The sequence below is a fragment of the Phasianus colchicus genome, chromosome 2 (genome assembly GCF_987193195.1).
Source record: "Phasianus colchicus chromosome 2, bPhaCol1.hap1.1, whole genome shotgun sequence".
Lineage (NCBI taxonomy): Eukaryota > Metazoa > Chordata > Aves > Galliformes > Phasianidae > Phasianus > Phasianus colchicus.
The window spans coordinates 31248130-31271454 of NC_143437.1; the positions used below are offsets into that span (position 1 = coordinate 31248130).

General features: G+C 34.6%; 1 protein-coding gene across 2 annotated transcripts in view; it reads right to left on the reverse strand.

Annotated features, from left to right (window-relative positions):
• Positions 1 to 23325, reverse strand: part of TTC27 (tetratricopeptide repeat domain 27) — a 107356-nt gene that overhangs the window by 980 nt on the left and 83051 nt on the right. For both annotated transcript variants that reach the window (XM_031593342.2, XM_031593350.2), the window contains exons 13-19: positions 21800 to 22027; positions 17943 to 18041; positions 16740 to 16792; positions 12792 to 12957; positions 7013 to 7210; positions 3128 to 3239; positions 2432 to 2532 (exon numbers count right to left, since the gene is read on the reverse strand). In XM_031593342.2, the coding sequence (XP_031449202.2) occupies positions 2432 to 2532; positions 3128 to 3239; positions 7013 to 7210; positions 12792 to 12957; positions 16740 to 16792; positions 17943 to 18041; positions 21800 to 22027 (957 nt within the window). The remainder of the gene's footprint in view (positions 1 to 2431; positions 2533 to 3127; positions 3240 to 7012; positions 7211 to 12791; positions 12958 to 16739; positions 16793 to 17942; positions 18042 to 21799; positions 22028 to 23325) is intronic.

A 23325-nucleotide genomic window follows, 5' to 3' on the forward strand; every position in this document is an offset into this window, starting at 1 on the left:
TCCACATAAGCATAGCAAGGGGACCTAAACATATGTTTCTCCCTTATTATGTAAAAGGGAAGTGAATCACACTTCATCTATCATAAGAAGAAGCCAACATGTAGAGACAAAAACAAACCCAGAAAACAAAAGTTGTTGTGGAGTACATCTGTCATCATTGTATCATCAAAACATAGTGGAACAATACAGATATATATATATATATAGAGAGAGAGAGAGAGAGAGTACTTAAAAAGCCTGAACCAAAGTCATCAGTGTGTTTCAGAATGTTCCTTGGTTCAGTGACAGGACTATCTTCCACAAAAATAGGAATATGTTTCTGATACAAGTACAGAGACTTTTCTGACTTTCAGCCCTCAAATCTCATGTGACAGAAAAGTTTGATTCTTTCTGGCTAAAACAGCTCAGTAGAACAGAATGATATAATTATTTATTCTTTTTTCCCCATGCAGTTAAAGAGTTCTATTCAACTAGACACAGCCTGGGGAGAGTTCATGCACCACTGCTCTTTGGGCTTGTGCCTCATCTTTTCCCACAACAGTACCCACATTTTATGCATTTACAATATAGCTCCAGGACCTCCCTCCTGTTGGAAGACCCCACCTGTCAGATCTGAATGACGCATGGCGCCAAGGAGCAGAAGAGGGCCCACTGTGCTATACTTCAAAGCATGCGACTGCCCAGAAAGCTCTTTTCAGAAAGGAGCCTGTTAACAGCACATTTTCTAGGGGCAGCCTGTCTGGCTACATTATGGGAGTGGCATTAGGCTGGGACTGGATCCGCAAAGGTGGAAATCTAAGTAGAGGTCAGAAATCTGAGAAGCAATGTTGTCTATGTTGTCTCACCAGTCCAAAACCTATTAATATGATCCATCTGCATGTCCTGACAATAAAATTTTGGACTATCATTGTTTAAAACCTACTTTCACTGCTCCTTTATTCTTTCTAAAAGCATAACTACTGAGTCAGCTCTTAGCCTTTTTTGTGTGTTGTTCTCTCTTGAAAGAAAAAATTAAACACAAAACAATCACACACTGATGAGGCAATGAGGCAGCAAAAGATGACTCTAAAGCAAATTTTGAACACTCCTAAACACTTGTTGAACAGTTCACCTTACAGAAGATGGCTGAGTTTTCAAACCACAATCAACACACTTTAGAAATTCAATTAGACTTCAAATAAAAAATGATATATCAGAAAGTATGCAAACACAATTAAGTCACACTAACAGCTTCTTATTTAACGTCAGCTTTCTGCAAAATGACATAAAACTCAGAGACACCATTACCTGCCAACAACATAGAAGCACCTTCAGAAATTAAGAAAACAGTGCATTAGATTCAACTATTCTTAATCTTTCAAGATTGTGTTATTATAAGAAAAACCACCAACAGATCTTTTTATCATCTATGTCAAGTAAACTTGTTTCTTCTATAGTTATGGCCAATATTCAGGCACTTTTTTTTATTTTAAATAATATTGTGAATCACAACACAACATACAAATTGTGACTTTTTTCCACTACATTCCTATGACTTACATATGTTAGTATCTGTAAGCAGTCAGTTACGGAGCTCACTTATGTCTGCTTTACATAGCTTTCCTAGGTCCTTATCCTTAAAATTGCAGGATTTAAGAGAAAGCAAGTGAAGTTTAATGCACTGACAATGGATCAACACTTCGTAACCGAAGCACAGGTTATAAAACTTACACTCTGTAATTCACATTTACAAAACCCCACACACAGCCAGGAAGAATAAGATATTAAGTGTACTTTGAAAAACATGTATTCTGTATCAGCCCTCAGTTAAACAGTGGCAGTGTCTCATGTTGAGATACACTGTAGAATTAGGACAATAATGATGCAGAAACAAACTTGGCTCTTTGGCTATGGAGGCACAAACTACAGCTCCAAAAGCTAAACGTAATTCAAATGCAACAACCTTTTCTAAATAATTACTATCTGAATTGATAAGATATCCATAAAAACCAAATTAAAATGAGTTTCCTCCTAAATAAATAACTGTGATGCAAAGTAGCCTGGACACACTTCTCTCCCTTTTAGAGGCTTACAAGCCATTCCTTCTCAGATTGCTCCACTCCTCCCCATGATTACTCACACTAAGGAATAAGTCTTCAAAATGACTGATTTTTTTCCAAACATTTCAGTCTGAATGCCCAACACTAAATAAAATTCTAACTCAGTCTGAAAGATAGCACTGAAATTTTGTAATAGTAGGTTTATTTCAGTTAAATCTTAGCGGGAAGAAGGTTAGTAAAAGTCTATGTACAAATGGAATCCTTAGTGTAGAGGTGAACATCTTGCTGATGATTTATCAAGACAGGAAGATATTATTTTGTCTGTAAATGACATAAAACCAAAAAATGGGTGCCAGTAACTGAATAAAGGTACATAATTCAAACATTCCTACCTTTGCTTTTGATGACAAGCCACGTAAGTTAAGCCGAGCTGAAGAAAGTATCTGCAAAGCCTCCCGATTATTGGATTTGTTCTTACTGCATTTTATAGCCACTAGAATCCAAACACAGAGGAGAAGGTGCCCAAAACAAAAACACATTACCTCAACAGCAATAATCCTTAAGCAACAGCAGCTGATTAGAAGTACTTTGATATCATATATACTTACTGTTTGAATGCAGTATTCCTTTTTTGGGATATTCAAAAAGAACACCAAGTAATTTTGGGAAAATCCCTCTAAAACCAGTAAGTCTATAACTGAAAGAATCCTTCTTAAACACATACTACAGCACAGTTTACTCTTACTGAGTATACATACAACTACCTATCCTGGAGATGCTGGCATGGCACTGGCAATCAAATGTCATAATTTGAGAACTGAAATTATTTACTGATGCATTTACACTTGAACTATAAAATTGCTATAAGACCATGAAATACATTGGAAAGCATGGAATTATCATTTTACCATTCATGTTTGTTGACTCACCTAACACAATTTCTACCTTATTCCAAGTTTGGAATGCTCTATGTTAGAGGACTGCAAGTAGTAGGCATGAACATAATGAATGAGACAAAATTTTATTACTTTTCTTAATAAATATAGGTTACACTCATCATGCATACGCTCTTTTCAGATAGGACATACCATGTGCAATCTCTATGGCTCCTTTTGCTACTTCCTTAAAAGAAGAAACATCTTTCTCCCAGTCATTTGATTGAATTTCACATTTATGTGCCTTAGTAAGACACTGCAGTGACTGCAAGGAAGGAAAGAAAGGAAGATCAGTATTCATGAAAACGAACTAGAAGACTAATTTAGTTTAAAATCGCTATAAAGTTGGTGATCAGTCATGAAAATAAAAATATCTTTACAGTGTTTGATTTTCTGCAAGTTGAAGTAGCATCCTTTTCTGCAATGGTAAGCACCAGCTGTAACGCAGATGTTATTCACCAATATTGCATCTCAAGTATGACAAGCATATAAAGTAACACGTATCTCATTTTTATCTTCTAAAAATCTGTCTAGACTGATGGATGTGACCCATATTTGCTAAGGCATCATAATTGAATGCACATGAAAAGGGAAAAATACTTGTACTCACACTGAATAGTAATTTTGTAGCTATTAAATGCAAAACTGAATACATCAAAGCTTTCTTTCTATGTATGTATTTTTGGTTAGTATTTTACAGACACAACTATTAGTTGCCCTACTGTACCAGTTCTCAGTGTGAATAAAATAAACTGAGAAAGTAAACAAACAACACTACAGGAGAGTTCCCCATTAAGAAAAAGCATCTAACAAGGAGCAGGAAGATGTATGGGGAGTAAAGGAAAACAACTGCTTTCTTCTGGAATAAGGACAAGAAAAAAAAATCCACCAATTCATCTCATTATTGTAACTTCTGTTAACTTTTGATAACTAGAGAACAAATCTAGTAATGCCGTACTAGAATCAGTACTCAGGTACCCAGAAGAGGAAATAAGCAGTTCATGAATGAAATTAAAAGTTACGTTTGAATGTAAGGAGGTTATGAATTGAATGCAAGTCAGAACATACAGCTACTCCAAAACAATAAGCATTGAGCATTCATAGAAAAATCTAAAAAATTTTAGTATATCTCTGAACTTACTTCCTAAAAATCTACTTAACTAAACCAAAGCCATGGATCAGCAAGAAAGAAAAAAGAAATTAATTTTTGTTTTCTTATTTTTTTAAAAATCTTTCTACAGTGAAAGAAATACTAGAGACAAATACATGTGAAAAGATGCATGGCTTAGTTCAATAACAACTCTTCAATCACTTATTTTTAAAAAGTTTCAGTATTATACAAGGGAAGAAAAAGCTGTCAGTGCAGTACAAGAGCACAACAAAGCCTTCTGACTGCTGATCAAGGATGGATGAAATTTAGGGACTGTCAGCCCAAAAGCTTCTGTTTTCTCTCTTCCAGCAAGAGTTCCAATCGCTACTGCCCAGGTGATTGAACTGCTCATGCTGAATGGCTACAAGTGGCAGTAAAGGTGCATAGAGTCAAACCAGAGCAGATTATTTCTTTTTTGGAACAATCTAGGTTCTAATTGCTGGTAGCACTAAGCAGCAGAAAGAAAAACTTCCACGAGAACAGTTTTTATAGTAGCCTGATTTTAATCTTAATGTGTCTGAGTCAGAGCAACAAGCTAGAGTGTTTTGTTGTCAGAGATGGAAAAGAATTCAAAACCTTGTTGGTTGGTTGGTTGCACTTCTGGAACCTGAATTTATCCTGGAAGAAAAAGGTTATGACCTAGCAAAAGTTTAAGGAACAAAAGGTTTTCAGAATCCAGGTAGGCAGCTTGAAGGTTGGAAAGAGTCCATGGTGGGAAAGGTACGTTCTGGGTTTAGGGCAGCAAAGAAAGCAATGAAGTGGCAAGTCAGCTACAAAAAGTCAACTACTTGCAAAGTGTAAGTGTAAATATATTCAAGGTTTAAAAAAAAAAGTTAATAGCTTTCACTCCTAATGCCCATCTAGCTGATTCAATGTATATAAATCACTGCCGTAAATCACAGCTGTAGATTCAAGTGATTAATGGTGTCAAGATATGACAGCAGAACAGAAAGGTAAGCAAACAAACAAAAACCAACAAAAAAAATCTCTACAATAGCCAGCCAGACATTATTTCAAATTACGTTCTAGGAAAAACATGACTAACTATAATTAAATATGCACTAAATAAAGTATTACAATATGGAACAATGGTCAAAACCCACACTGGCAAGGAGAAACACAATCCTATGATAGATGTTTTCCCATCTCTTTGTTCTATGTTGCCACAAAATAGAAAATAATACCTTTTCAGAATTCATGGACCTTTTGAACAATAAATATGGGTTGAAAATTGCAACAATATATCTGGAATTCTTCTACATATAATTATATTAACTTAATATTTGACATTTAATAATACTTCTGGCAAATAAATACTCATGTTTTTCACAGTTATACTTTATAATTTGATATCAAAGAAGCTACGAGTGACTATCCAGTATATTTAAATTGATTTTTATAGTAGTTTGTGCTGTGACTGTAGACAGTTTTGTTTTTTCACAATTCATCTCTGTGCATCACACTAGGATACTTGGATTTACATGGAAGCATATCATAAGTATTTATAAACATGACTGCATTTTGCAGGGCAAGCTAGGCCGTATGTTCCATAACAAGTCTGATTAGGAAACTCAGTTAAAGTCATGTCTACTCCACAAATTGAAACCATGTTTATAACTGGGTTAGTGAAGAATACTGTGATGTAACCAGATTCTGAAATGATTACATTTATAGTATAGACAGAGCCTCTCCTAGTTTGCATGTCTGAGTAAGAATCTGTGGATATATTACAGGATATTGCAGAGTCTGTATTTCTGAATTCTAAATAGGCCAAATCCCTTTTATTGTTTGGTAGTAAAGAAAAACAGGGAAGGAAAAAAAAAAAGGGGAAGAACTGAAGTTATAATGAACTTGAGAAAGGACTAAAAAAGGCAGTTCACAGGCACAGCCTGAAAATGAAGACACTGAGCAAGGCCCAAGTAATTCCAATTTTAACTGTAAAGGCATACAATTTGTGGACCCAAGCATATGCATAATACACTTGACATCAGTGACAAGCAACCTTCCAGACAGACATTTTTGCCCCAGCCAAAGGCATACCCCCATTAGGAAACATATACTGATTGTTGACATTGTGTATTTTCAGCTGCAGTGAAGATCTGATAACCTGTAAGTATTTTTGGATTATGCAAGGCTATTTGAATTTTGGAAATTCAACACCAAATGCAAAGTACTTTCTAGCATACACAAAAATAAACACTTGCAGCAGTACTGAGTGGTTAATTTTAGAAATGAAATCATCTCAATTTCCTGGGAAATGAGAGGAAAAAGAGATGGAAGTTAACAGAGCTAAACCATAGAGAGGTAATGGGTGGGGTCCAACAATTTAACAGGTTGAGAATTACAAAGTTATATTAATTTCATTTTAAGCTGTGTAAGCACAAAGTGCTCTTACACTGGAGACTCTGAGTAACAGATGTTCTTAATGTTCATTTTCTCTTTGTGGATCCAAAGAAGAATTTAGATGGCTTATGATGCCACTGGATCATGCCATTATGACACTTTTTTTTCCCAGAAGGTACTGTTTTTTTTTTCAGAATCAAAGATTTCTATTAAAAATAAAAATATAATATAGCTCTCAGATTGCTGCCAAGAAAAAATTCAGAATATGAATCCAGGAAATGAACATGTATTGTGTTAGGATACTTTACAATGAAACATTGATAAAATAGATAACTTTTTTAATTAAAAAATGATGTAAAATATCTTGCTTTTGTTGGATAATAAAATGCATGCTGTAGAAACATGAAAAGCAGAAGATGAGCTTATTGAGACTCTACATCAAAACACATCTGGAACAACAGCATGTTTTATTATAGTACTTAATTTGCTGAAAAACAAAGTTTGTACAGTGTGTATCCATAACATAGAAATTAGAATACATTTACCTTTTCAATATCTTCACTTCTATCATTCTGTCCGTTTCCATAAAGTCGGGCATAAAGTCTCCAGATTTCCCCATCATTTGTCACACGTGAAGTCACTCTGCCCAACAGCTCTTGCAATTTCCCCTTCAATCCACTTGCTGCCTCCCCATTGCGATCTGCCATTCCATCCACTACTGCCCTGACCAGAATAGCCAAAACCTTAAAAAAGCAACAGGAAAGAGGGTTTATTTCAACACAGATCAACATAAGCATCAGTATAAATAAACCAAATGTAGCACCATATAGCAAATACAGTATTTATTAGGGGAATAATTCAACTAATTTAAACTTCATTCACAAGACTCCATGGTTGGAGAAGATAGAAGGGTGAAAGAGCTAAGACACAAATGTCAGGTTACACTGATAGGTTTGTGTGAAAGAGAATGGCGTAGAAAATTATGGCAGCATCACAAAGATGTTTTCATCTTACAATATAGCTGTAAAAAGATCAGTAAACAGGCTGAACAGAGCAGTGAGGTAATGGAAGACACTGTTATTTACAGGACCTCTGTTTAGTTGCCTTTATTGATATGTACTGGATGAGATTGGAAACTGGAAAGCAACACATGCTGCCCTGGAAATTTTGTTTAATGCATTTCTGGTGAAGTCAGTCAGTTCAATGAAACTTTTTACAAGCACTCATTTAATGATACTACTTTCTGAGTCACAGACTTGAGAATGTGGGATCTGACCTGAAGAACTGCTGAACACTTGCACCTGCTGGTGAACTGGATGGGAGCTGCTCTTTGCATGTGTGAAATGTTACAGTGTCCCAAAAGCAGAAAAACAACAAATCTTTGTGTTTTGAAGAGGTGGACACTCAGAATTAGAAGACAGTTTCACTGAATCTTAGTTCTCAGGAAAACTGAAACAAGTGTAAATCCATGAAGGCACTGAATTAAATCAGAAGAAAATAAAACCTGTATAAGCTGTGGCTTACTGAGAGCTACCTTTCTTGTGTAGCACAGAAGAGAGACCAACAAATAAAAATAAATGGAAGTCTCCTAATGCTTGCATTCATAAATATAGGTAAAAAAAAAACCCACTCATTTCCCAACTTTAACACTCCCGGACTTTTACTTTTGAAAGTAATATAAAAAATTATCACATCAGAGTATATTATGCTTGAAATAAAAACATGTGAAGTTTACTATGATACTTCATTGTTCTAATACAACTTTTCTTAGAATTACTCAATTAACACATAACCTAGGAAATAATTACTGACTTTAATGAAAAACAGACAAGAAAAACATCCTTATCAAATTGAAATAGCTGATAATGTTATGGAATAGATATATATAACAGAAAGTAAAAAAGCAAAACAAAACAAAAAACCTACAAGCACTGTATATATTTCCCCAGTTTCTTTTCACAGGCATTACCAGAAACATCTGAACATCACCTAAATGCAACTCTCACTCCCAAAACAAAATAGCATATTCTTCATAAAATAGAGTTTTGAAAATCATATTGCATTTGTGTTTTAGAAACTAAAGGAATAAAACCTATCATTAAATGTATCAGGTACTGTTTAAATATTTGCTAGAAAAACGCCACAAAGTATTGATATTTTCGTTAGTATAACATAGAAGAGGTGTAAGAAGAAACATTAAATTGTGATCTGTTTTGAAAAGGAAGTAAAGCTGGCCCTGAGGATTCATATATATATGCATGACTTCTCAATCAATTTCTCATTCTATAGTATCAGAATTGTTCCTCTAAATCATAAAAATTCAGGTATACATCACCTATAGTTAACAAGAACTCTATAGACAGTATTTTATTTGGATGTGAAAAGAGTTTCATCAGTCAGTAGGATTTAACAACTGAAAAGTAACTCTTATTCCCACAGAGTTCATGATTTGCTTTCACTTCAATCATAATTTTTGTTGTTGTTATTCAGCATACAAGCATTAGCATTACAGCAGTTAAAATACAGCCAGTGTGAAACCCCAAATTAAAGGGTCCATTAAATACTAATTAATGATTAACACTACTTGGCTGTGCCCAATTGTTAAATAAAAGCTGTTAAGAATAGCAAGTGAATTGCGCTAATTGTCAAGAAGTATTAGCAGTCCAACAGAGCTTTCCGTTTTAGACAGTTCCCTTAAGTTAGATGTTAATTTATACCTTTGAGGGAGTTGAGCTGTCATATACACTGAACTAATGAAGCAATGCTCTGCTGCCCAGGATCATACACAAGTAGTAGGGTTTGTTTCTTTTGCCTCTGTTAATAAACTGTGCCACGCAGGATCAACCATGCAGAATATCTGCGTTTAGTATGTCACACCACTTATATTCTTCTTACTCCTTTTCTTTTGTGAATGCTAAAGGCCCCATCTGGACATACTAACAAATATAATTGTTTTTAAATGCTCTGACTGGTATCAATCTTATTTCAGAATTGTTCTCCAAACGGTTCCTTTCATATAAAAATTCACTTCATCCAACTACTTCTAGAACCTTAACTAATGCAAATAAAGATTGACAGTGCTCAGTAAAAAAGGAACTCTCAGATACCAGATCCAAAATGACAACTGAGCTCTCCCCTGTGCCCTACCAAACCCCAAGTTAAGGATTTATTATAAAGGACAAAGCACCAACTCCTATTCTCTCTCCTCAGAATCCCCTTGAAACATGCCTTCGCAGCCTCTTATTAAAAAACAGTCTGACAATATGAGTCACTGAAATGAGGACAATACTTGATGGAAAAAGTAACAGAAAAACTTTTTGTCAGTTTCTCAAGAATACAAAATTGTGGAGGAACCACTTCTCCATATTTCTGAACTCATTTTTTTCACAGTGCAGGATGGAGATCTGGTTTCTGAAAGCAATGTAGCAAAACAGCTTTTCCACCTGCAAAACAACTTTGTTATTCGCAGAACTGCAGCTTTCCAAGTAAAAAGAAAAAAAAAGTCTTGGCTCCAAGAAAGGGCATGTGGTACAAAGCAACATCATTAGCAGTTGCAGAAATCTCTCAGCTGTATTTACAGCCTCAGACTAATAATTCAGAGGGTTAATTGACAGTTATAACAGGTAAGGCTTTTTCATCAGGTATTCTTCAGTGACTGATCCACCTGCTGAAGCTGCAAGTAATTCAGCAAGTCTGTACAATTTATTGCATAACAATAAAAGTGAAGTCTTCAAGTTATATTTCTCAGTAAGTTCATGAATAAAAAAACAGTTAAAGAAATTCAAAGAATTTTAAGAACTAGTAAGAAAGGAAGGTAAAAAAGCATGCTTTAAATATTATAATGGATTATGAGGAAACAGGGACTTTTGAAAGTACTTCCTCTGCCATAATCTTTTATTGTGTTGTTCGTCATTTATATAAATAATGCTTAAGCTTTTCCTTATTAAATTTTGTCTGCAGAATCTGAACGTACATCAATTCATTTTCATGATATTCTAATCTTTGAATCTTTGCCACAATGATAACATCATTATTTAATAACTACAATAAGTTAGAAGTAAAAATTCTCAAAGCTCCTTTCTGAATTCAGAAATCTGGTGGAAAAAGACAGCAATGATCGAACAGAAATCACAAAGATAGGAATGCATTACTTTTAATAAAAGAAATCAGTGATTTACAAATATGATTGCTCTAACTACACTAACCAAGGACATTTCAAATTATAAATTCAATTGCACACCCGTATTTGATGCATTCTGAGTTCTAGAAGAAACTCAGTTGAATAAGTGTATTTATGTACTTTCTTTCCAAATTCCAACCTTCTACTTTACCACTGTATAGCTTAATAGCCTATCAATTAAGAACTCTGACTACTACAAAAAAGAAATATAATCCAAGAGAAGATTGCACTGTGTTGTTGCATGGAAATCGAGCTGCATGCTTCCACTTGCTCAAGTTCCTGATTGTACTTCATTAAAATACAATTGCACAAGAGGGTCACAGCATATCTCTGCTAAGCTCTGAAAAGACTAGTTGGCAAATGGGAGAGGCTCATAAATTGAGCTTTATAAACAATCTCAGCAGTTTTATGTGCTTCATTTTTGATTTGTTTTGTTATGGAAACATTCTTCTCTTTCTTGTAAAGACTACTGATTAAAGCCTTTTTTAAATTCCTTTATCAGGCTTTGAGTTTTTCCTTGGCCAGCAGTAAAATACTTCTACAAGAGTAAAGTGTATTAGGAGCTATGCTGAGAGCCATAAAACATATTGCATAACAGAACACAAAGTTAAAACGAGGTTGTAATTAAAAAATTGTAGTATATGTAGTATATCTATAATTCTGGGTAAAAATAATAATGCAAGATTAAAAGTTTTAAGGGAGAGAGATGAAAAAGTTACAGAACAAAACTAGAAATTTATTGGAGGCATTATCCCCAATTGAATTAAATATCCTACATAAAACTTGACAATAACCACTTCAATAGGAGCACGTATCATTGCCAAATATCTAGAATGAGCAGAAACAGGATGTTTGATTCCTACTCAGACATCATCAATCAGAATAACGAATAAAGATATAGTACACCACCTCTAAAAATATTTTTGAATTAGCACATAAGAAAACAAGCCATAAAAAGCATATTATCTATAAAATGTTCCCTGAATAATCACAGACCTCACAAGGATCACAATATGCTAAACAGAATAATCTTTGCCATATACGAGACTGTTTTCCAAATATACTTTTTACTGCAGAGAGTTTCAGAGACCTTTAATATTCAGCCGTACAAAACTCAAAATATTTAATTTGTACATAATGCTATCCCATGTATGGTTGGCTTCATAATAGTATCATACTCACGTACAACTTATTCAACAGTAATCTGAAAGAAGCTTCAGCACTCCATCTCCCTGAGGCCTCCTAAACCCATGAACAAATGATACATTTCCACAACCAAAGCTAGTCAGTTCCCTCTCCTCAAAACTGAACTCAACCACCCAAGATTTACAGATGCTCCTTTAAATCATTTTATGGAATAAGAAAAGAGACATACCCTTGATTTCAAAGACCAGCTACAGCTGGATTCCTTAATGTTGGCACTACAAACAAAATCCCTAAGCGCTCATACGCAGTTCACTAATAATTCCTGAAGGGACTCTTCAGATTTCCTTCCAGATTCACCTTGCTATTTTCACTGAGTGCACAGAACCCTGCTTAGATCAGAATCTGGTTTTAGGCAAGGTAATACGTCACTGGTGACTGTTAAAGTAGGCTTTCTGGATTTTATCTAAAGCATTCATTTACAAACATAGGAAGAAATTAACCGAACTAAAAGTGAAAGATGAGCAAAGTGCCTCCAATATTTTTCTTTGTTCCAGATTATTAAGAATCAATGTTCTAGTAACGCATTCAATCCATGAAATATAACTTGCTTTCAAGAGACCTTTTGTAGAATTTTCTAACACATGGGAAAAGCTTGCCTTTCTATATGCTAAATAATGTATACGATTTCTATGCAAGATATGTGAGAATAGCATGGAAAGATGGCACCTTTAGTTTAGGAATAAGACCTGAAAACTGCCAGTTTCATAGTTATCCTTCTATAAAACCTCAGGCAATCTGAGGATTTCCTGAGGAAAAGGCTTCCCTGTTCATTTTTATTTTAAATACGTAAGTCTTATAGCGCAGATAAATTTAAATAGGTTGGCTACATAACTTCATTGGTATGTGCACTATCATTACTGATATCACTATCAGCAGTAATCTCTCTCTGTCTTACAAGAAAAAACATACAGAATGACTTAACATCAAAACTTCCCCACCTGTGTGTCCTTGTACTTTTCTCTTAAGTCCATGAGCCGATGATAAGCTTTAATTGCTTCTGAAAACTCTCCAACATCCGTACTGGTGAGAAGATAATTCTCCCAAATTTGCCAGTGCTCATAGTTGCATTTGAGTGCTTCCTGGAGGGTTCGAAATGCTTTGATTCTAAACAAAAAAGAAGAATGTATACAAATATATTAACAACAGCTGGCACTGCATCAACTAAAAGGCTGTCTATTAAAAAAAAAATCTGTTTAAAACCCAGTGTATAAGTTAGAGTGAATAATTTATAATATTGATACTTCCTCATTTTCTCTTGCCAATTACCTTCTGTCAGTTCACTCCTCAGTATGAAGACTTCTTTATGTTAGCTCTCAATTACATTTTACTGAAATAATATATTACAGAACACAAAAAAATCAGTAAAATCATGCCATCTAAATTGTTTTTTTTCTGAATTTTTAACTTGAACCATGAGAAAAAAACTTTGCAACAGTGGCAGAATACATTACAAAGAATTTAAAAAGCCAACTTCAGAATTTTTCTTTTCACAACTAAATTCGTGGCAAGTACAGAATGACGTTGACCCATTTCATCACATAAAAGCCACTTAAAAATAAAAGCTTTTATTTTTTGCACATGACAAATGTAAATACTCATTACACAGAACTCCAGTTTTTAATTATTTTTTCTTACGTTAGCTGGAAGCTTTACTTACCTGCTCTATTTCCTTATACTGCTAAATGCAATTTTGACAGTGGCCTCAAACACTTTTAAGCAGCCTTCACCAAAGGTGCTACTCACAGTGAACAATTTTATAGAGGCAGGTCAAAGTACTGTGGAAGAAAAGTGACCACAATACTTCCTGAAAAGTCAGCATCAAGTCAAGAAGGATCTTTTATACAGCTTTTTTCCATATGGATCCACTCTAGGCAACTTTTTACCATTCCCCACTCAAGGAGAGAGAAATGACATTCTCTGCTGAGTAACATAAGACAGTTCGGCCAAATCAAGTGCACAACTAGAAAGCTGCTGACGTGCAGTTTACAGAGGTTATGACCTCCTGCAATACATGTGGCCAATGCTGACAGAGGACACAGAAGGAATAAGAGGCCTTAGTACAACCTGAAGCATATGTCAGTACGGTCTGTGTGCCCATTGTTCAAAGCTTTGTATGTATTGCCAAAATTTTCAATAAATTTGAGATTTTAAGAAAACCTTTGCCAGAGACAGGGTGATATTGTTCTTATGACATTAAGAGATTGAAGCCTACTTTTTCAGCTGGACAGTTGTGAAAAGCAGAAAAAGCACAAAGGAGTAATTTTCCTGAGATGAAAACCTGAAACCGAGTAAAAAATCTTTGTGGAGGTATGACATAAATCTCTTTTTAATAAAGATCACATAAAGCTGGCTTATTATCAAAATGTTCAATTTGTTTGCTGTATCACTTAAGTTGCTAAAAGTGCTTTTTCTGAAGAATGACAGCTCAAAGAAACTGTTGGATGAGTTTCAAAATGAAGGTCCAGGGAAGTGTAAATATCCCAACCAGGAAAAAGGGCTAACCAACCAGTGGATCATGAAAAGTCTAGAGTGGCTCAATCAGGGAAAACTCTGAGGAAGTGCCAATCTAAGTTCATTGTATGAAAACACTGACTACTTACAAACAAAGCTGAGTAACAGAGCAAAATTGCTGAAGGAAAGCAGGTCATTTGTAACAGCTGAGGCAAATTAGTCCACAGGCCAATGAAGTCCTCTACGTTCTGTGCTTTACATTCTGTGCTTAACATAACATATAAGGATGGAATGTCTTTATCCAGTGCATCACCTGAAAACTGGTTCATTCACATCCAAACAGGAGCCAGAACAGCACCAGTTATCCTGCCTTGGAAACTGACAATCTTTCACCCAAAAGAGCAGAGGGGTAAAACCATTCTGCTTTAAGAAATATGAGACCTAAATTTCAGAGACCTCCAAGCACTCAAAAAATTTTCTGATGAACTGAATAGTAGAGCCTGTTTTCATCACAATTAATTTTTTCTTGAGGAAATTCAGGATACAGAAAACTTGCGAACTCTTAAAAAGCAAAGAAAACCAAAACACAACAAACTCCCATTCATTCGGGTGTCAGCAACTTGTTTGCATACAGTCTTCAAAAAGACATATACATTTTATATTTGTCTGTTGTATGAGAACCTGCTAAGTCTTACCCAAATGCACAACTTTTGGATGGGACTGACTTAAGAGCCTGGCTGTAGCAAAAGCAAGCAATTAATTTTGGTATCTTTTTTTTCCCCCTTCTTTTCTCAGTCTTCTCCTTGACCATAATTTTTTTGTTGGTTATCAGGCTTGAACTATAAAAATCTAAGCTTTCACTGCTACTTGCCCCCTCCAAAATAGATCATACAACAAATATCCTTTGTTATCAAAGTGGATTCAACAAAATCACAGTCTTCATCTGTAAGTGATTACACAACAAGTTTGGAGAAGCTACTGCACAGCAAATACAGGCTGTACTTCTCTATTAGCATATAATGCTGACTTTACACGTACTCCTTTCCCACATGATTAATGGGGAAAACAAGCTCAAAAGTTACTCTCCTTTACAGTTTTAGGTAAAAAAATCAAATAGTTCACAATTTTTTTATGCATTTCTCATGTTAAATCACAAGTAGGTTCACAATTATAAAATTAAATGAAAGTGAAACCAATCACTTGTTAGTTTATTAACCTCATAGTTGATGAATAGGCAGAAAAGCAATTTGGATTTTATGTATACTTATTTTATGTATAAGTCAATACACTGAGCACTTAATATCTCCTTTTGAACCTTATGCAAAAAAAAAAAGGAGCAATCTATTACATGCACTCTTAAGCAGCAGCAACTTTCAGTGAGGAGAGTTATTTTGGACTAAGTCATCTTATTCTTACAATCATATTTTATATAATCATGTTTTTACAGGGCTACAGAGAAATTAAAAGAAGAGACAGTATGATTTTATAATTAAATCATACATTCTCAAGGCAGTAATGAAGATGTGAGGAACTACTGAAAAGGTAAAACAAGTTTTTTATTTCTACAACTCTTCTTAGTCTTAAGCAGTCATTTAACCTTCACCTTCTCCTCCTTCCTGTTCCCATTTACATCTTGAATCATTCATTGAATTTATTTACAATATTAGCTCCTCCACATGTTCCTTCTATGAAAAACTACTTTTCTTTGTCACTTTCCTATTTTTCCTCATGACTGCATAACTGTATAAACTGTTACCAGATTTTGAGTAAGCCTTTTTAAAAAATATATATCCTATTTTATTATTTCATTCACTGGGGATGAGTTACAATGTGAAAACTTTTCTTAAATGCTAAGTTATTTCAGGTATTGTGTGTATGAGCAACTTCAATTATACTGAGTTGAAATACAAAATAAGAAAGGCAGTACATTTAGGACAAAGCTTCTTGTACTAATGGTTGAATTAGCAGGAAAAGAACTAGTGAGCTTTCATGTGTATGGATCTCCATCTGCTTTCATTACATTAAACTGCCTCTTTTTCCTTTAACTCTCCTGAGATTAATGTAGTATGAACTGACATATGTCTAAATATATGATCTGTTTGAAATGGATACATCTTTTTAAAATAGGCAAATTAGCTTCCAAATTTAATATAAATGTTTTGCACCAGTTATAGTTAGTACATCATAATACAGTGAACAAGCAAAAAATGTAAGCTGAGAAGTTGCTACTTTTATAAAGTTTATGAAAGTGCACTTCCTGCAAAATAAACTTATTAATGATTCAACCCAGAAGAGAGAACTGAAAGGATAAGAATTACAAAAAAAGAGTTAACCACATCGTAAGAATAAAAAACTCTATTAAAAAAAAAAAAAAGAAAAGAAAACCAAATATTTATTTTGGAAGCAGTATTTTCTAATTGTTTTGGAGTACTTACTTCTGCTTTAATCTGATGTACGCAGTTGATAAATTGTTCCAGGCCTCAGCATTCTATAATGACAAAAAGAGAAAAAAAATACTGTACTTGACAAAAATACGTAAATAAAGTACTTCAAAGTACCATGCATATTATCATACATTAACATATCATATGGAATACATGGCAAGAGGCAAATATATACATTAAAATAAATATTACATTAAGATAAATAAATATAACTGATTATCAAACGCTTTGGCTGAAAAGGATTACACAAAGCTCAATTGCTCCTCTGGTAAAACGAGCAAATCCACATGCTGAGATAATACCTGCCTATCACCTTTCAGTGCTGCTAGTTTAAAGCCACACCACTGGTAGTTGCATTCACCCAATGGTAGAATGCAAGTATTGCAGTGAAATGTACTCTTGTTCAAAGGCTATCCTCAGTATTAGGAAGCATTTAAATCATCTTGGGAATGAAAATGGTCACAATATTGTTGTAGATAATTGTATAGAGATAGGTTTCATCCCCTGTAACTAGGTGTCAACTGAGTATTCTTTACTCACAAAACCTGCACAGAAGTCAGTTGGCCTGCTTATATGAACACAGTCAAGTACAGGAGAAATAAGTGAACACAACTTAGGAGTAAAATCTACTGTATCAAACAAAAATGCCAATATATGAAAAAGACAAATTTCCAGTTAAATACAAGGTTATCTTCACTTTTTTTTTTCCCAAGTTCTTTCAGTTTTATTAATAAACTACTCTATCATCAGGTTGCTCTTTCATTCTTTTCCCCAAGAGAAAAGAATGCATGCCATATAACCACTTATTTAACTTTTTTCCCCACAAGAGCTTTTGATTACTTAAAGGACTAAGTATTTCTATTCAGTATTTTGTCTCTTCTTACCTCTCCTTGTGTTCCATTCTCTTTTTTTTTTTTTTTTTTTTTTCTGTTACAGCAATGTATGGAAGCATACAGGAATTTTCTGCTCAAACTTATTTTAACATTCACGCACACATACTTGGACAAAGTTAAGTATTAGGCAAGAATTTTTATGATGCCTGATGACAAAAATACATCCTTTATGCACAAGTTTATTTTATTCAGAGGGCTAAAGTTTAAAGAAGTTTTTCATTATTGCTCTGCTTGTTTATAATGCAAACATCCTTGTTGCTTTTAGATAAGCCATCTGAATCGCTTGTTGAAATGTACATACATCTGGTTCCAATGTGACACAGCGCTGAAATGCTTTGGCAGCACCTTCATAGCCTTCTAAAGCAATGTATGCGCAGCCCAAGGAAAACCATACACCTAACTGGAGAGAAAAATGGATGATTACATATATACATATATATTTCTGCATGAAATAAATTACTTTGCTTTAATGCCCAAATCCACACTATTCTGTTTTACCTGATTTTCAGTTACAACATATTACATTGGAATAAATAATATCCCATATGGAGAATATAGGAAAACTTTAGGTTCAAGTTTTTAATAAATACTGATAAACAAAAATGTTGACTATACTGAGACCACTTAATCATACATGAAATGCTCCTTAACAACATATCTGTATTTACGAAGAATGGAACAGTTATTCAAAGGTTTGAATATTTTGCTTTAACTTATGAAAAATTCCTGATCACATTATAGCATTACTAAGTCAAATGGCAAATACTAGGAAACTTATTCTGAGAAAACCACATTTTACAAAAAACACTTCTATGTTTCTGATCAAGCTGTTAGCTCATACAATAGAACAAGGGGAAATGGTTTTAAACTAAGACAGAGATTCAGGTTAGGTGTTAGGAGGAAGTTTTTCACACAGAGGGTGGTGACGCACTGGAACAGGTTGCCCAAGGAGGTTGTGGATGCCCCATCCCTGGAGGCATTCAAGGCCAGGCTGGATGTGGCTCTGGGCAGCATGGTCTGCTGGTTGGGGACCCTGCACTTAGCAGAGGGGTTGAAACAAGATGATCACTGTGATCCTTTTCAACCCAGGCCATTCTATGATTCTATGATATGCAAGGCACTGTTTACTTCTACAGAATAAATGTGACCTCTATGGCAGATATTTTATGCAACTGTTTCCAGATCAGTCTAATTTTAACTGTCTTTCAGCCCCAACTTAAAATCAGTAAGAATGTCTGATCCAGCTGGATTAATCTGAGTCACCTGCTATGGAATTTATTGTTAATCTGGTTCAAAACCTAGCTGAGATCCCAGTATATAAATGTATTATACTCATCCGTGCCATATCTGGCACCCAGGTAGGCAATCCTCAACACATCAAGAAAAGAACTGAATAATTCTAGCAATAAACATCTTTTTGCATTCAGGAGTATATATGGGATGACTGATCCTTGGATCATGTAGATGTAGAAGTGGTTCTGCCAATTATATCTTGTCCGTGCAATCAGGAATATCTACTTTTCAGTGTAGTCAGCCTGTTACTTTGTTTTCCACAATCCTTAAACTCATCTCTCTGACAGGAAATTGCATATGGATAAAAAACAAATTGCTTCCCAAATCTCAGAGGGCAAAATTAGCAGGAAATAAAATTAGTGCAGACATTTTTTAGTCTCTTGTCCACTCAGTTTCCAGGAGACAGCACTCTCAATAGCTGCTACACGGTTAACTCCCCTTTCTCTTCTTTCTAGATTGATAACTCCCTGGAAACGAAAAGTGGAGTAAGAGAGTAGAATGATCAAAGCAAGGCAGAGTAAGGGAAACTTCATCCAAAGTTCAAAAAAAGTTTTGTCAAGACTTTGGAACTAGGTTAACGTTCTTTTTTGGAAATAAAAAAAAAAAGTGTTGGCGAAAGGTTCAAATCTCATTGCTGATTGAAAAAACACATGAAAATGATCTGTGAAATTTTCTCCTTTTCAAGAAAGAAGACAGTGACCAGCAGAGGAAGAAAATTTAGTCTTAGACACTGTTAAAAGTGGTCATCAGGAATTTCCAGACAAATTTTTATTAAGTCTATATGATTATGAAATTATTTAAGTCTAAATACTTCTCTTATATTAGTGGGAACACAGTTCCAAAATAATTGGTTAAAGGTATAACTGAATACTTAAAAGAATAATCATTTTAAAGCAATTTCTACTATTTAGATAAGGAAAAATATGTGCTTTTTTTGTTTTGTTTTGTTTAGAAACTAGTAAGTTCTTTATTATAATACTTGTATGCTGATATCAGTATTAATTCAGAAACCATTTATCACCTGTAGAATGGAATTAGCCTTTTGAATTAGTAATTAAAATTTTAAGAGCTCTACTTGAGTGAAAGCCTGAGTACCTTCTTAATTACTCAATTTTGGAACCATTTATCTGCCTTGTAATTTAGATTGCTTTGAAGGCATCATGCTGACAGAACATACTACAATTTAAGAAAGTACAGAGATTTGATTTTATCTTTTCCAATTAGAGATTCTAGCCAACTCTTCTTTATGTTACTTTTAATATTAGAAGCGAAATGAGAAAGAAACTTGTTGTGAATAAGGCTCAGCATATTGTCCAAAGCTTTAAATACCAGACATAGTTGATGGCAAGCTGATTTCTGAAGTATGACCGTCTTCCCAAATTTGAGAGAAATCTCTTGTTTTGCCTCACACCCAGGAAAATTATCCTGAGAATTTGTGAGCCAAATAGTCTAACACAGACTATGATTTTTCTTTTCATGCAGACTGGAACACGGTGGAAAATAATATGGGCATAAAAAAGGTGCCATGAACATGATTTCCAGAAGATCCAAGTATGAATTGACCTGATATAGAGAACCATACATTGTTCATTACAAAACCTAACAGATCTGTAATTTAACAATCTGTAAGCTTTGTTTTACACAGCCTTTCTTTCACATTTGGAGAACTCACTGCATGAGCTCTTTTATCTCCTTTCCCTTTCTCCTCCACTAATCCACTGGAATTGTCTCAGCCCATCCTTGTAAGATGCTCTTAGTGAAAGTGCAAGAGAAACACAGCTGTCACCTATTAGGCACACACAGAAACAAGTCATTCTGTGAGCAGCAGTACTCATGAAGATGGGTTACAGATATATTTGAATTGTGAGATTTTAATCCCTTTGTTGATTCTCCAAAGTCTAATACAGTGTTTGGCTCATATTGCAGAGACCTACCTCAGAGACCTCCACCAGTTTTGGTTGACAAAGAGTAGATAGATTTAAAGGAAGTCTCACAGAATGGTTTATCCATCAGATATTCTGGGGAATCACATGCTACAGTTTAAAATGACTTCTTCCAAAAAAATTTCTGACAGCCACTCAAAAGAAGTCTTTGTGACACAGAGTCCTTATTTTCCTTATAAATTATTCCCAATTCTTTAAACAATTAATGAATGAATTTTCCTAGTATTTCCTTGTTATTAACTTCTTGAATTTAGAATCACCTGCCTCTCTGCTCTTTGTGTACAAGACATTCCAGAACAGGAATCAACAATTCAAATCTCCAGTGACAGAATATACATATACTTTGGAAGATAGTGATATGCCAATTCACACCACTCATTTACTCAACGTATTTGTCTGAAACAATTAATCTGAATCTTTAATAGATCTTCCTTTAATAGATCTTCTGAATCTTTAATAGATCTATTAGCATTAGCAACAAAGAAGGAAACGTTTACTTTCCTTATATAGACTGGACTTTTTGTTTTCCATTGCCTTTCACTTAAAACTTCCTTTGATAAGACATAAAATAAAATTGCATCTCAGCAGAGTATTTCTCAGAAGATAAAGGAAGAATTTATGTTCATTTTAATGTCCATTCTAAAGGTGTTTTCATGTTATCTGGAGTTCATTTGAATAAGAAGACTGAGATTCATTGGAAAAAGACACAGAATTTAAATACCAAACAGCTTCTGGATATAACATTTTCAAGACTGAAAACCTTTAAAATTTTTCTGAAGTGGGAGTGTAGTAATTATGTGGAACACAACAGTCATTTTAACATTTTTGCACATTTTTAACTTTTTTGCCTTTTAAAAAAGTGTAATCCTTCAAAACTTAACACACCAACAAAGATATAGCCACATCTGTATCACTTCCCAACCTGCATAGGGTTGATCTGCACGGAACGTTCAAAGCACTCTACACATTCCCTGAATTCCCGGTTGCGGAGATGGAGGAGGCCTTTAGAGCGCTGTGCACGGGCACTGCGGTGCCTGGAGAGCTCCCAGGCCTTGTCATAGCATTGGTGATCTTTAAGAACATCACCAAGCAAACAATATAATCCTGGTGTTTCTTTCTTCTCTAGCTCTCGCCTCAATATTTCTTCTGCCTGTTAAAGAACAAACAGTTAATTGCTAGAGAAATTTATTTTCAGTTAATCACTTATTGTAACAAATTCCATGTTAGTATCTTGTAATCATTAATTAAAAAATAAGAAATGGGAACAGTTGGGAAAACTTGATCCAACATAGCATTAGAGGAAAAGTCTAGAGAGAATCAAGTTCCAAGCTGTTCTTCAAAAATACATAACAAAACCACAAACAAACACAAGACTCCTGTATCAACATAATATAGTGGCCTTTGGTTTAATGCTAAATCCTAATTTTCAATCTTATGTGTATATTCTCTCACAAGACCAAATATCAGTCCAGGGCATCAGATTTACACTTACCACATGACAGTGAAGTATCACAATTATTAAAGTATGTGCAATTCTGTTAGTTTATCATCTGCAATTATCATTGCAGTTTATAATCTACAAAGATTGTCATTTCTTTTTCTTTAATTCCTCCTTTCTAATGACAGCTAATGGAAACTATTTCCATTCTGCAAGGACTGCTCCAAAAGTAATGCCTCTTATTTTGTTATGTTGGCCCACACCATCAGAGGCAGATGCTGGTGGTATGGCAGTAGAGGTTGAAATTTCCAGCCAATACTTTGTTATGTTTTGTTGCTAATGTGACAGATGGCAGCAGAGAGGCAGTCTGACAGAATGGTGCCTGACACAGAAGTGTACATGAAGCAAGGGTATGAAATTGAATTCCTCCATGCAAAAAAAATGGCACCCACTGACATTCATTGATACTTACTGAATGTTCATGGAGCCTAAACAGTGGATGTGAGCACAATGAGGTGGTGGGTGGAGCTTTTCAGCAGAGTTGACAGCAACAGTGGGTCACTTGTGCTGGTGCAGATTTTTAGTAGTGTGGCATGCAGGCTTTTGTTCATCACTGCTGAAAACACAGAGCTAATAGTTGTGACTGCGTTGAAAAACAGCAAATTCTCAGCTACAAAACACTATCAGGTAGAGTTATCGCGCTCTTTATATCTGTTGAGTTTCCATGGAAATAAGAGGCATTACTTTTAGAGCAACCTACATATATTATGTCTGAAGATGCATCTAACTTTCATACTCTCATATAAGTATATAAATGCTTGAGATTAAGTGTATTCAAAATATGTACAGTATTACTGAAAAATGGGTCTCCCAGACAATTTATTATGGTCTGTAACCAATTTTCAAAAGCTCTTCATCTCAGTGTTGCTATCTCACTCTAACAATAAAATTACTGTTTCTCTTTTAAGCAAGAGATAGTATGCTTTCTGTGGCTTTTTGAAAATATAAAA